Source organism: Anguilla anguilla, chromosome 7, assembly GCF_013347855.1.
Source record: "Anguilla anguilla isolate fAngAng1 chromosome 7, fAngAng1.pri, whole genome shotgun sequence".
NCBI lineage: Eukaryota > Metazoa > Chordata > Actinopteri > Anguilliformes > Anguillidae > Anguilla > Anguilla anguilla.
Window position 1 is genome coordinate 41,974,309 of NC_049207.1, and position 15,433 is coordinate 41,989,741.

Here is a 15,433-nt window from a genome sequence, read left to right on the forward strand (position 1 = left end):
ACCGGTCGTGCGTGTCGTCCGGACGACGGCTCGGTGCCGACAGGACAAACGGCCAAGGCCACTCCCCCTCGATCGCAATCCGCGGTCTTCAGCTGTCACGGGGGGGGGGGATGGGTGACTGGGGGCTCGACCAGTAAAAATGAGGGTCGGGGCGTTCGGGACGGAGGGGGGGGGTTGGGGGGGGAGGGGAAACGATGCTGTTCGGCCACATGCCGCTGGGAGGGGGACACCGGACAGCGGGAGGTCAGTGCTGTTTTAAAATGGGGGGGGAAACCTCTTCCATCTCTGCACATCTTATACCGAAGGGAAGCCTCAGAGAAGAGAAAAACCAGTGTACTGAACAAGTATTGCATAAATAACACAGAAAGGTGACCAATGGCGCTCAGTCTCACACGCTTACTCACACGCGCGCACATACTCACACACAATTAGGGCTGGGCGATACACTGCAACGATTATTACCGAATGCAATAACGCTAATCGCCACGGAGACAAAAGACAGCCAATCAGGAGTGAGGTCTTCCGGTATCTATGCGGTTGAAAACAATACATCATCACACGGAAGCTGTCCGACCTTGCTGCTGATTGGCCATCTTACCAACACCTAAGACATAACTGTGGTAATGTCCTCCCCCACCACCCCACACCCCCCACCCTCCACCCTCAAAGGCATTTCAGGAGGCCTCTGAAGTTTGGATGCTTGCTACTGCTCCAGGTACAATTCAAGAGGAACACACTATTAGAAGGTCAATACAAACACGGTGGCAATGACAGTTACTGCATTCGATAATTAGCGTTGTGGTGCATCATCCAGCCCTACGTACAATTCACAAGAAAAATCATTTGCACGCACATACGTGTAACACAGTCGCTGCACACAGCCTCACATCTCACAGTATTTCAATTGTCTAAGACAGATTGCTATATTGAAGCTAATTGTGTTACCCCATATTTCCCAATTCTTATTATATAGATATCATTTGCACTTCTCAATTTATAAAACATTGTTCATTTTTTTTTTTGTTATGTTTTTTTTCTTCTTCTGCCATATATTTCATATATTTATTCATACGGAAAAAAAATGACATGCTCACAGTCAATCTTCATGGTAAATATACAGACACGCTATAATGCTCTCACATACCAGGGAATGTTAGTGCACCCACAGAAAAAGTCAAATAAAACAAAAAAATAACGCAATTTATATATAAAAAAAGAACAACACCTTAAGAAAACATTCAATTATACCATAATAGTGATCAATACTTGTATAATAATAAGAATAATCATCTTTGGAGTTCCAATCACACAGTTAGTAAAACGATCACGGAAAGGTTTCTGTTGTTGCTTTGTAGCTGAGGAGACCACGATAATTCTTTCTAAATTCTAAGACGCGGACACGCAGCGGGAAAGGTAGGACCCTGCCCGGCTGTGTGTGTGTGGGCGCGTGTGTGTGTGTGTGTGTGTGCTGTGCCCGAGTGTGTGTGTGTGTGTGTGTATGTCTGGGAAGGGTCGGCACTGAAAGCAACAGAAAGGAGGAAGGCCCGGGGGGGGGGGGGGGCAGAAGACAGAAAGAGGAGGTATGGGCTGAAGATGTGGAGGAGGAGGAGGAGGAGGAGGAGGAGAACGGGGGTCTGGGCGTGCGGGGGGAGGCGTGGAGCTCCGCCCCCTCACTCTGAATCCCGCTGCACCTCCGACGCGTCCGCCCGGCAGATCGGACACGTTCTGTTGGCCTGGGAGAGAAAGGAGAGAGCGAAGAGGAGTTGGAGTGAGTTTGAACAGACCTGCGGCCCAGCCACGGAAACCCAAAGGAGATGGTCTCGTAACCTAAAGGTCGTAGGTTCAAACCCAAAGGAGATGGTCTCGTAACCTAAAGGTCGCAGGTTCAAACCCAAAGGAGATGGTCTCGTAACCTAAAGGTCGCAGGTTCAAACCCAAAGGAGATGGTCTCGTAACCTGAAGGTCGTAGGTTCAAACCCAAAGGAGATGGTCTCGTAACCTAAAGGTCGTAGGTTCAAACCCAAAGGAGATGGTCTCGTAACCTAAAGGTCATAGGTTCAAACCCAAAGGAGATGGTCTTGTAACCTAAAGGTCGCAGGTTCAAACCCAAAGGAGATGGTCTTGTAACCTAAAGGTCGCAGGTTCAAACCCAAAGGAGATGGTCTTGTAACCTAAAGGTCGCAGGTTCAAACCCAAAGGAGATGGTCTTGTAACCTAAAGGTCGTAGATTCAAACCCAAAGGAGATGGTCTCTTAACCTAAAGGCCGTAGGTTCAAATCCAAAGGAGATGGTCTTGTAACCTAAAGGTCCAAGGCTCGATTCACAGGTAGGACACTACCGTTGTACCCTTGAGCAATGTACTTTAACCTACTTTAGTAACAGCAGGATATATAGCCTACTTAACATTGCTCCAGTATATATCCAGCTGTATAAATGGATGCAATGTAAATGCTATGCAAAAAGTTGCGCAAGTCGCTCTGGATAAGAGCGTCTGCTAAATGCCTGTAATGTAATGCAAATACACCTGTGAGCCTTAAATCCTGGAGCTTGATCTGAATCCCAAAGGATGTCAATGGGGGGGGGGGGGGGGTTTTGTTGTTTCCTTTCAATCAGCACCCAATTATAAGGCCTTGAAAACGAGGTCCGTAGACTCCTTAGCCGATCGATGACTTAAACGAACCACCGGTACTGGGGACACCCCAAAAAAAACCAGCAGACACCGCGGGTCTCCAGGACTGGGGTTTGACATCCGCTGTTTTACCCCAGAATACCCAGGCTATCTGCGCACCGTGCACTGACAAAAACAACCAGGCAGTTTCGACACATCTTATCCCTGTTCATTCGTACCGCGGAAATGCTAATACAAGCCTTCAGAGCTTAATTTAATAAGCTTAATTAGGTAGTTAATTAATTGTTTTTAAAAAGCCTAAAGCATTTAAAAGATGTAATAATTAAACCGTATATGTAACTAAGCAGCCACTTTTAAAAAAAAAATTTATTTCAAAAAATGACATTGCTTAAAAAAATCAGGTTCGAAGCCCTCTCCGTCAACACAAAAGCCCTATTTGATAAATGTAGCGCCTGTGTTACATTTCGTCCATTGGAAATGGGATACCTGCAAAGGTGTCGAACCCGTGTCACTGATTCAATTCTCAGCAACCGCAACCCATCAGCAAACGCGCCTCCCAATGTCCGCGCGGCGTAACGCTGTTCCATTACACACTCCTCGTTACGCAGTCGGTTCGGACTCTGTGACACAACGCGCTCCCCTACAACACAGTCAGCTCCGACTCCGACGTGAAATGACGCACTCCTCATTAAAAACTGGGGGTGACATAGCTCAGGAGGTAAGACCGATTGTCTGGCAGTCGGAGGGTTGCCGGTTCAAACCCCACCCTGGGCGTGTCAAAGTGTCCTTGAGCAAGACACCTAACCCCTAACTGCTCTGGCGAATGAGAGGCATCAATTGTAAAGCGCTTTGGATAAAAGCGCTATACAAATGCAGGCCATTTACCATTTACCAAAAACTAAACTTGGATTCTGCGACATTATGCACTCTGCCTCTGGGTGCACTTCGAGAGTTTCCCCTACCGGGAACAGGAAACACTTTTAAAGCGAGCGCTTTAACACAAAGGCCTTTGTTTCCCTGACAACGCTGCGGCGTTTTCCTAGGTGACGTGTTCCATATCTGCAGGCTCACAGGTGAGAAGTGTTCCATGTGTACAGTGGAGAACCTGTCTGGGTAAACAGCGTCTTCCGAAGATTCAGAAGAGCAGTGCAGGTTTGAGAGAGTGTGTGTGTGTGTGTGTGTGTGTGTGTGTTTTTCTGCAGAAGCCCCTCCCGCACACTCACCTTGAGCCACTTGTCCACACACTTCCCGTGGAACTCGTGATTGCAGGGCAGGACGCGCAGAAGCTGACGGGACTCAAAGTCACACATACAAACTACACACCTGCAAGGGAAAGAACGCATTTAACGCCTTACGCACACACTGCTAGTACAGGTGCGCGGTGTACCTCACACTCAACACCATACACAACACCGTACACAAACACACACCGCACACTTGCAACAGTAATATCACACTTACACTACAACAAGACAATACACCCAAAAATACATACACATACACACCATGCACCTGGCACACGCCATCATTGCCTTACAATAGGCACAATAAGATGGTTTAACAGACCGTCTTCGTCACACGGTTCCGCTCTCTGGCAAACTGAGAAAATCGGGCGGGGCCAGCAGCTGCCACTCACAGGGTCTGCTCCGACTGGTGGTTGTTGGGGTTGAACCGGTAGGACGGAAGCTGCTCGATGTCGGCTTTGGTCAGGCCCCGCGGCTTGGCCTCCCCGAGGCGCTCGGCGAGATTCAGCAGCGCCTGGGGGGGGAGGGGGGGTGAGGGGGAGGGAGGAGGGAGGGAAGGGGGGACTATTTCATCCTCAGCTCAGATGCATTTCAGTGGCAGACTTCACTCCTTCAAGGGAATCAATCTGGGGCTGAGAAGAGCCCACTGTTCATTGACTACCATTTGTGTGTGCATTCTTTTAATGTTCAGGAAATGGTGACAGTTGCGCTTCAAAATAAGACAGTGATTGAGTAAGCTGGTCGGGTGCTGTGGACCTGGTTGTTCACCGTACTTTGTATAGTTTTGTATAGTTTTTGTATAGACTTAATTTATTTTTTTCATCTAATTACACCGCACCACTCCTAAATTTCCTTCTATGAGCAACTGCATTTGTATAAAATTATATAATTTTTCTAGAATTTCTCACTTTACACACAACATGCTTATAAACTTAGTTATTTCATACAGTCTTTTTTTGCTGATCTTTATCAAGTGTAAAAATTACCTTGAAGGGCACTATATATGTATATACATACATAATTATCCGGTACTAACGGTCTACATTTACAAAAGCAATTCTGGCCAGGCACATTCAAATGAATCAGCAGGAAACTATGTTTCATGTTGGGAGGGGCACATAGCACCACTGGGTTCCCCCATGTGCCCCCCCCCCCCCCCCCCATTTGGCTCCCTGCCACGGCTTTGCAGGACAGCGAGCAAGCGACTACAACTAAAAATATGCGCCGCGTTGCCCGGGAAACTAATTAGCCGCCGTCGCCGCGCGCAGTAAAACGTTCAGGGTTAATTCCGCCCTAACAGAGTTTAACGTGAGCCCAAAAGGGATAAAAACGCGTGCCAGCTGAGTTAGCGCCCAGCAGTTAGCGGTGCAGCCATTAACGCAAACGTTATTTCCGCTGTTAAAATCATTACTGTTAAACAGTTACAAGTATTTTCATTTTTTTTCCTGCTGATGAGAGTGTTATTTTTAGGGTTCGTCTAATGACACCAATAAAAGGAGAGGGGGGGCAGGAGGGGCACTTCTACTTCGGAGCTACTGAGGAAAACACTGCTTTAAAAACTAGGGAAACTTCTACAACAACAAGCTTCTACGAACCTGACAACTTACCATTATTATTTAACCTCTTAAGCCACATTATGTTAGAAATAGCTACGCATGCCTATTAGCAGTATAAGTTCTGTGTTGACGTACTTAAAGAGGTACTTATTTAACTTATTTAACTTATTTAACTGATCAAATTAAAGAGCTAACCAGCTAATATTTTCTATTTGATGTAAAAACATAAGATTAGTCTCATTACAGGACTAAAACAGTTGTAAAGACTTATTTGCAGTGCAAAGACAGAGCGGCTGCCTCGTTTATCCGTTAAGCGAATTCACCGTATTGGCTCGCCCGCCAATGGAAAAAAATTGAATCTACCTCGTAGTTCTCCACCTCGCCGTCGTCCACGTCCAGCTCCAGGCTGATGGTTGGTCCCACGGCCGGCTGCACGGGAAGCATCGACCTGGGGGGGGTTAACAGTGAGGGACCCCTCACTTTAGCAGGGGGCTAAAGGACCGGGACGTTACCCGCGGGACTCACTTCCTGCCCACTGGCTCCATTTCCTCCTTCCTCAAACCAAGAGTGTCACAGCTGAACCGGTTAGCCATTATTCTCCAGTTTGGACAGGGCCCGGTTTGAGAAGGAACGAACTGGAAAAGCTATTTTTGTCTGGATTACGCTCTCCAAGGGGAGCTGATCACTTGGATGTCAACCTATCTGTGCATTCAGTGCTATAGCCATCATGGTATATAGTATGATAAGACTCCACATGCTGAAAAACTATAATAATCAGGGCCACAATTTCCCCTGAATTAATTCTGCTGACCACCCAGAGATCTCTATAGCCACTGTATTCACCCATTTAATTTGTTAGGAGATTAATAATGAGATAAAATGTAACTGGATGTGGTGGATGTCTTGCAAGCTAAGATAACTATGACTCTTTCCGATTAATGGAATGTAGGGACAAATCTAGCAAAATTAACAGAACTGTTGAAATCAAAGGTAATTTGATAACAGATCAGACAGTGGTTTGAAAAGCTGTCTTGAAAGGCACTGTGCCAATTGGTCTGGCCAAAAGAATAATGCATGTGCTGTTAAACACTGGTAATACAAAGATTAACCATTCGATGAGTATGTTTATTAGAATGTTTTTATCACAAAATCTTAAGTCAGTGTTCTAGAACTCCATTCCCTTCAATTACCAGTAGTGACTGTTACATCACCATTAGAATGTTCAGTTAAGAACATTTTAATCACATATTTGTGACCTCACAAATGCATAGGTTAAAAATGCATAGCCTCTGCTACTATATAACTATATAGTAGCATAGGCTATTTATTTACTATATAAATAACTATATAAATACCTGCATAAAGTGTTAGAGGTGTAAGTCTCTTAGTCTCTGTTGAACTCCTCAGTGTAAATGCACAGGTTAGGGTGCATATGTTTAAACACCATCTGGCGTGGGGCGGGGCTACTCACAGGAAGTAAGGCAGGAAGCTGGGGTGGTACGGCGGGGGCGGCAGCGGCTGCTGGGAGCGGTACCGTCGCCCCGTGATCCGCCGAGGCATGAACTGGGGGTACGGCTGTTTTAGGGGGGGAAAAGAGGCAAACGCGTTAGCGCCCCGAGAAAGGGGGACGGGGGGGGGGGGGGGGGGAGGGAGAGGGGCGGCGTTTCGACGCGCCCCGGACGCCGGGGGCCTTACCACTCCGAAGAGCTCCTGGGGCAGGGGGTCGTGCGAGAGGAACTGGAGCTGGGTGGAGGTGGGCAGGGAGCCGGGGTGGCCGGAGTGGGCGTAGTTGAACCCCCCGCCCACCGAGAGGTGCTCTCCCAGCAGCTCCACCTCGTTTTCGATTCTCTGCAGCGGCTGGGGCAGGAAGGAGAGCGCGCAGGTGTGAGTGTGGAACAAATTGAATGACACTTCACTGCACATTTCACCAATGGATCAAGACAGGGATCACAATGTATCTCTAGCTGTTCTTACATTAGATTCCATCCTAGGCATTTAGCAGATGCTCTTAACCGCAGCCGATTTCTCAGATAACAACTTTTAATACAATCCAATTATTCAGTCAACCGAAGAGCTTCAGGTTAAGTACCTCGCTTAAGTGTACAACAGCAATAGCCCACCTTGGATTTGAACCTGCAACCTCTGAGCTGCAAGACCTGTTCCCTCAGCATTATACTACATTGCCGACATTACACCCTAGCTATGCCTCATTAAAGAGATGCAATGGTTTTTTTAGGCCAAACATGGGACACCCATCGCAAAGCCATTAGCACATAATCCTTTGCGTTTGTGCTGTCATACCCCAGATCACTGCGAGCGATAGCCAAGCTCTAAGCTAAACCCCACCCTGGGCGTGTCGAAGTGTCCTTGAGCAAGACACCTAACCCCTAACTGCTCTGGCGAATGAGAGGCATCAATCGTAAAGCGCTTTGGATAAAAGCGCTATATAAATGCAGTCCATTTACCATTTACCATTTAAGCTGATTCTACCTGGTTCCACAAAGGCTAAAAAATTAGACCCGTGTGGAGTACAGAAGACTGACTGACTCGCTGCCCCCCCTCCCCAGCCCCGCCCCGCCCTGCCCCACCCGCCCGCCCCCCCAAACCCCGGGGTCGCCGCTCACCGATCGGGACTGCTGCGCCTGGAAGGGCACGAACTGCCCGGGCGGGGGCAGGTGGTGGGGCGGGTGGTGCGAGAGGTGGTGGGGCGGGTGGAGCAGGAACGGCGGCTCGCCGGGCAGCAGGGAGGGGAAGGCGTAGGGCACGGGGAGGTGCTGGACGGAGCAGGCCTGCAGCATCTGAGAGAGAGGGAGAGAGAGAGAGAGGGAGAGACACATCTAAGCCTCTTTTCCCCATCGCACAAAACAGTTCGGGAACCTATCCGTACCCCCCCGGAACCATCTGGAACCTCCGCGGTTCCCGGAACGCGTTCACATATTTCTTCGCAAAAAAAAGTTTGCAAAAAGTTTGAGAGAAGAAAAAAAAAAAGAGGGGAAAGAGAGAGAAAGAAAGGAGGAAGTACAAGTGAGAAAAAACATGAGAATGAGAGAAGGACATTGCTATATATATATATATATAGCATAGACCAGAAAATAACAGTAAACATAAAGAGAGAGATAATGAGGTGGGAGAGGAAGTTCAATATTTCACCCGGCTAAAGCAAATACAGCAACACCCATGAGCACGAAACAGCGAGGGTCACCTTCACTAGTGTGCGTGCTGAATAACACCTCTACAGCATAACTCCTCTTAGAGTGGGGTCACTGCTACACGACTCTTCAGCCGAGTGCGTGAGCTTGCTGAAACGCACAGAGCCGCTCGCCCGAGGCGGGCATTTTGCGCTACGCGGCTCGCTTAGCTCCAGCCTTCCATTTAGCAGTACCACACCATGACAGGGAGGTTTTAAAAAAAATGTATCGCTGTTGGCCACTAGAGGGCGCCAGATAACAGGACGTGCAGGGCTGAGATTGACTGAGGGATTGTTTTTGAAGATGCTGACTGGTAGTGTGAGGTATTGTGGATCTGGGGGGGGGGGGGGGGGGGGCTTTAGGGGGTATACTCACCGGCGGCGGGACGCTGCACACGGGGTAGTGCTGCCCGCTGAACACCACCGAGCAGCCGGGGACCTGCTGCTGGGACGAGCAGCCCGGGAGCTGGCCCCCGGCGCAGAGGGGGGGCGGCAGGCCGTGGGGGGGCACCGGGGAGACCGTGTAGGACACCGGCACCGTGCCCTGCTGCAGCTGAGGAGGGAAGGAAGCGGAGGGGAGGCGGTCAGTCGGAGCGGCGGTCAGGGGTTGCCGTGACGCCCGCAGGCCCGCCCTCACGTACGCGAACAGGGCCCTGTTTCAAGCCGGAGAGTAGAAAAATGGCGCGGGGTCTGGAGTTTTGACCCCGTTTTTTCCGGCTCCCCGTCTGGACCTCTCCAAAACCGGATTTAAACCCGCAACTCCACGCTGCAAGGCACCGCTCTCGCGAAAAAGCCAAACCGGGAGAGGGATGACTCACCTGCTCGTGGAGGTCCATCACCATGGCGCTCTGCTGCTGGGGGTGTGCGGCGGGGTGCAGCAGGCGGGGGGACAGCGTTGGGGGGTGGAAGGCGCGGGGCTCCTCCAGCCCCGGGGGCGGGGGCGGCTGACCGAAGGGGTAGCTCGGGTGCGGGTGGGGCGGGTGGCGGTAGTTCTCGTCCTGCCCCCTGCCGGGGGAGCCGTGGGCGAGGTGGTGGCGGGCCAGGCGGTCTCGGCGGGCCCTCTGGCGCCTCACTGGGGGGCTGGGGGGGGCAGGCAGATTAAAACCACTGAGGACAAAATCAACACAGCGCTATGTGGAACTACATATCCCATCATCCTCCCTTCCTTAAGGGTAATGCAGCCCCAGTGAATGTGTGCCAGAACACCAAGCCCCGATTCAAGTCCCACCCTTCCTGAAGAGTAATAAAGTCCCACTGAATGAGAATTAGAACACCAGGCCCTGATTCAAATCAAGAAGAGTACTACATATCCCATAATCCTCTCCACTTAAAAGACTAAACCACCAGTAAATGACTGGAAGAGCAAATGTGCCCACTCCACTTAAAGCCAGCACTACATATCCCATCAATCCCTCCATCCAATGTAAAATAAATTAAAAAAACCCAAGTGAGGTCGAACACCAAGAAACAATGCACTCAAAAACAAGACTACATATCCCATTATCCTCTTCTCCGTGAGAACACAAACAGGCTCACCTGCGTCGGTTGCGTGCGGGGGTGTGGCAGCGCTCGGGGGGGTAGTGCGGGTGGGCGAGGGGGTGCGGGCGGCGGCTGTGGGGCAGCTCCCACGGGCGCATGGGGGGCGAGGGGGTGGAGGGGGGAGCCGGGGTCAGCTCCAGAACCGGGTGCTGGGAGAGGCGCTGGCGCTTGGGGCTCGGGCTGTCCTCGCTCTGCGAAGGGAGAGAAGTCACGGCGTTAGCGTCGCGTTCCACCGTCACCGGCTTCGCCAACACCCCCTGTCTATTTTAGTTAGCAACACGCACGCAGGCACACGCACACGCGTACACACGCCTATGCATTTCTACACATCGCACATTTCTGGCTTTGTTCCTTCAGCGAACACCTACAAATAATCATATCGCGTGCAATTATTCACACGTACACACGCACGGACACACACACACACACACAGACACGCACACGCACACACACATGCACACACACACAGACACGCACACGCATATGCGCACACACACACACGCACAGACACACGCACACACATATGCACACACACACACACACACACACACAAACAGACAGACACACACACAGACACACACAAACAGACAGACACACGCACACACACGAAAAGACGCACACGCACACGCACACACACACGCGCACACACACACAGACACACACACGCATATGCGCGCACACACACGCACACACACAGACACAAACAGAAAGACACACACACACATATGCACACACACACACGCAGACACACGCACATGCACACACACACACACACACGCACACACATATGCACACACACAGACACACACACACACAGACACACACACACACACAGACACACACACACACACACACACACAGACACACACGCCTAAGAGGGGTGAAGTGTGAGCGGTCTCTCAGTCTCGCTTTCTCCATGTTGTGCCTTCCGGTTAATTAACAGGACGGGAACTTAGCCGCGGACACGGAGGGCGCAACGCGCTCGGGAGAATCAGCGGGAGCGAGAGAGCACACACACACACACACACACACACACACACATATGGACACACACACACACACACACACACACACAATCACACACACACACACACACACACACACACACACACACACACAAACAGACACACACACACACACACACACAATCACACACCCACACACAAACACAGTCACTCACACTCACACACGAGTGCCAAGCGAGGGGGGGGGGGGGGGTGGGGGGCGGAGACAAAGGGATGGATGACTCCTCAACAATTCCCCTGCCCCCACAGTATTAAGGACTGTTCAGTAAAACACATAAACCATTAACCCACTACAGTCTTGTGTCATGTTTATTTGTGGAATTTATTACTGTTGTGGCATTAATGCAGAATGTGTCCTGTATTTCCCTTACGCATTTCACGCCATGTTTGGCTAGTGTTAGCGACGACGTTTGGCTACCGTTTTAAGATCGTCTGTTAGCCAGCCAGCTATTTGGTAAGCAGGGGTAAACTGCTTTGCTAATGGTGGTTCTGCAGTCAGTGAGTCAGACAGAAGCAGAAGCGGTTCTCTCTCACATCGCTGTTCATTCAGCTGTTTCCAGAGCACGCCTCTCCTGTGCAAATGTTTTATCATCAAATAATGCTGTCTTTGATAGCGAAGCATGCAACTGTAAAAACGTATGTCATTCTGAATGTTAAAAACAACAGCTTTTATTTTCTGCCTAATGCGGATGCCAAGTCAGACACACGCAAAAACACACACAGACAAAGACACACACACACTCACACATGCAGACACGCAACAGAGGCGTGCACACACACACACACACACACACACACAGGAATCAAAGCCCAGGGGGTAAATGTGAACAACCCAGCTAATGGCAGACCGAGGACTCCATTTGATTGGCACCCCGTGGGTGGGTGAGGGGCGAAACTTCTGCACGTGGGGGGGGGGGGGGGGGGGGGGGGGGGGGCACAGCACCTGCCCCGGGGGTAGTTACAGTACTCGCCCCATTATTCCGCCCCGCCCCGTCGACAGCCACCCAAACCCACCCAGACAGGCGCGTCCCATTAACATGAAACATTGATGGGCCCCCCCTGTCTGCGTTCGGGGGGGGGGGGGGAGGGAGCGGGAGGCAGGGGGGCACGGCGCTCCACGGGACAAACGCAGGAAGGACGGGGGGAACGGGGTGGGGGGGAAGCCTTAATGGCACCCCCTTACATCACCGCACATACTCATGTCATTTTAGCATTTGGGCAAACACCAAGACCAAGGAAGACCGTTGCTGTGTACTATAATGCACGTTAAATCGATCCGAATTAGCCAACGCTGAGGCGATTAGCTGAGGAATGAGAGAGAGCGAGTGAGAGACAGAGAGAAAATGACAGCGAAAAAGAGAAAAAGAGAAGAGGGACGTATAGTGTAGCCCACATAGGGGGTGGGGTGAGAGAGAGAGGCAGAGAGAGAGAGAGAGAGGCAGAGAGAGAGAGAGAGAGAGATGCCAACAATAAGGAGAACTGAAGCAAGGTGCTCTATACGTATAGCCTATAAGATGAAGAAGTTGGGGGCTGACTACATACTACATACCCCACCACAGAGACTACATCGCAATATAAAGGTCATAATATGATACACATCAGGATATGTAGGGTCAATTTGTTTCACTAGGCGGCACGCAACACGGTTCTCAAAGCCAAGGCAGCCAGCTTAATCACTCCTGGTCCTTTTAATTTACACAAGCAAAATCAGCGCGAGCATAAATAGCAATTCCTTGCCATCTTTTTTTTTTCTCTCTCTCTCTCTTCTCAGCCAATGGCGTTACCGAGCGATGATTGGACCGGGCGCGGTACGGAGGCGGGGGGAAATGACAGCGTGTTAACGGCGTGCCGAGCGAGAGTCTGGAGTGCAAAAGCCTTTCGATTCGCTTTTAAAATAAGCACAGCGCTCAGCGGCCTCAAACACAGCCCCGCTTAGCAGAATGGGTAACGTTGCACACGTCACTTTACAGAGTGGTGTTATTTGCCAGTGTTAAAAAAAGTAGCAAACCCCTAAGGAGGAGGAAGAGGAGGAAGAAGGACTTAGGATATTCAAATCTCATTTCAATTTTTTTTTTTCGGAGATGCAAAAAAAGCCTCGGATAATAGTGTAGGGTTTCGTACAGAAGCCCTGAAAGGCAAGATGAATTATTTATTAATTTTTTAACAGTCAAATTCGGCCAAAAGTGGAAAAACGTTTCAGGGCCTCCACCAGTTAAGTTGCACGCACGACTAGCATTGAAGCAGGATGTCTATAACCTAAAACAAATTCACGAAAACAATTTGTTTGCTGAAGAACGCTTAATTAGACTACACTTATCATGAGATCTAATGAGTTTGAGGATAAGAATTTTATGGACCTCATGACAAGTCAAGTCATTGACTGTTTGACCAAAATCTAATACTGCCATAGGCATAACCGTATAATATAACATATGTAAATATGATAGCCATGGCGCTGTGATGGTGAGGGAGGTCTGCAAATTCCATCGTAACAGACAGCTACTGTGCTATAGCCGGGGGGGGGGGGGGGAGGCATTAAAAAAAAAATAAATAATGACTATTTGCACTTCCAATGGCAATGTCGTAAAATAAAACGAACTCAGAATCGAGCTCGGATTTTCTTCCTGGAAGACTCGTTAAAACAGGCCGTTACCGGTGTATGCCAGAACCGCCATCCTTGGTACTAAAGATGCAAAAGCCCCAGAGTATTTTAAATACAGTGTTGATACCCGCATTTAATAACGTCAATTGCCTCTCTTTACGTTTCAGTCCCATAAGACTACAGCGCGCTAGTTCAGTATTGCTCCCGTTGCAACTCGTTACTGCCGTGACGACTGGTCCCCCGTACATAAACGCACAGGGCCCTGCCGATGCTGCTGACAGGAAGTATTAAGTCAGGGCGTACCAAAACAAAGGCTCTGTAACTATGGTGATGCCATGATGGTTCTTAGTTTGTATCACCCGGCCCCAGATCCGGACGCTGTGCGTACTGCAGAAGGGGGACATTTAAAATGAGCCGTTTCAATCGGAGAGACCCTAAGACACGGATGCTCAAACCTGGACCTCGAATCCAAATCCGGTCCGCGTTTTCTTTTCCCCCGGGAAAGTAACTGAACAGTTAGTGCTACCGATTGGCCAGTCTGCATTCCCGCCTGACTCCCAGGTAAAGGGAGGGCGGAAGACCGGCGGTTCATGGACCTGGAGGGCTGTGGTTTGAATAACAGGGCCCAGAGCCACCGCATTCGCGCGGGAGCGGGTTCAGCGGCCTTCGCTCCCGCGTCGAAACGAAAGCCGTTAGCGGCTACGCTAACTTTGCCCCGGGCTCTCTGGTGCTACAGGAGGGTATGCGGCGGGCCTCGGGGTCTGCGCCCCCCCCGGGGGGGGTTCCTCCGAACGGCGTTGGACGCGTACGAGGCCCGTCTGTCGCGCTCGGCGGGAGCTGCGTTCCGTCTCGCGGTCCCGCCGCGCTGTCGCCCGCGGCTGGAGCGGGCATCGAACCGACTCCGCCCGGCCGAGAGCACCTGGATAAGCGCGCCGTTCGTATCGGGCCACGCCGGCTGTGATGCCCGCCCTCCGCTGAGCCGCGCGGAAATAACCCGACAACCTGAAGCGTGTGTTTGAGCACGGCCCTGCGTGTGTGTGTGTGTGTGTGTGTGGGTATGTCAGTGTGAGTGTGTGTATGCATGTAAATGGTAAATGGACTGCATTTATATAGCGCTTTTATCCAAAGCGCTTTACAATTGATGCCTCTCATTCGCCAGAGCAGTTAGGGGTTAGGTGTCTTGCTCAGGGACACTTCGACACGCCCAGGGCGGGGTTTTAACCGGCAACCCTCCGACTGCCAGACAATCGGTCTTACCTCCTGAGCTATGTCGCCCCATAGCTATGTGTGTATATGCATGTATGTGTGTGTGTGTGTGCGTGTGTGCATGTGCATGTCTCTGTGTGAGTGTACATGCATGTGTGTATCTGCTTGTGCGTGCTTGTGTGTGTGTGTGTAGGTGTGTGTGTCTGTGCGTTCAGGTGTAACAGTCCCACTCACCTTGTCGCTCTCCTCACCGAAGGCATGGTCCGGATGGTAGTGGAAGGCGGCCCCAATTCCACCTACGGGGAGGGAAGAGGGACACATTACTTCAGTCGGTTTTATGTGTAATTCCATGGGGGGGAACGCCAAGTACAATAAGAAAAGCTACAGACAGCACAACCGAAATCAAAGCATAAGAACATAAGCATTGCCCTACTCATAAGATAGG

General features: G+C 50.5%; 1 protein-coding gene across 1 annotated transcript in view; it reads right to left on the minus strand.

The window, feature by feature from the left end:
- Window positions 1-926: 926 nt before the first annotated feature.
- Window positions 927-15,433, minus strand: part of LOC118232051 (E3 ubiquitin-protein ligase RNF38-like) — a 34,006-nt gene continuing 19,499 nt past the window's right edge. The window contains exons 2-12 of the mRNA XM_035426592.1: window positions 15,223-15,284; window positions 10,153-10,346; window positions 9,435-9,696; window positions 8,993-9,169; window positions 8,054-8,227; window positions 7,125-7,286; window positions 6,901-7,004; window positions 5,793-5,877; window positions 4,266-4,387; window positions 3,853-3,952; window positions 927-1,733 (exon numbers count right to left, since the gene is read on the minus strand). Coding sequence (XP_035282483.1) covers window positions 1,671-1,733; window positions 3,853-3,952; window positions 4,266-4,387; window positions 5,793-5,877; window positions 6,901-7,004; window positions 7,125-7,286; window positions 8,054-8,227; window positions 8,993-9,169; window positions 9,435-9,696; window positions 10,153-10,346; window positions 15,223-15,284 — 1,505 coding nt within the window. The 3' untranslated portion in view covers window positions 927-1,670. The remainder of the gene's footprint in view (window positions 1,734-3,852; window positions 3,953-4,265; window positions 4,388-5,792; window positions 5,878-6,900; window positions 7,005-7,124; window positions 7,287-8,053; window positions 8,228-8,992; window positions 9,170-9,434; window positions 9,697-10,152; window positions 10,347-15,222; window positions 15,285-15,433) is intronic.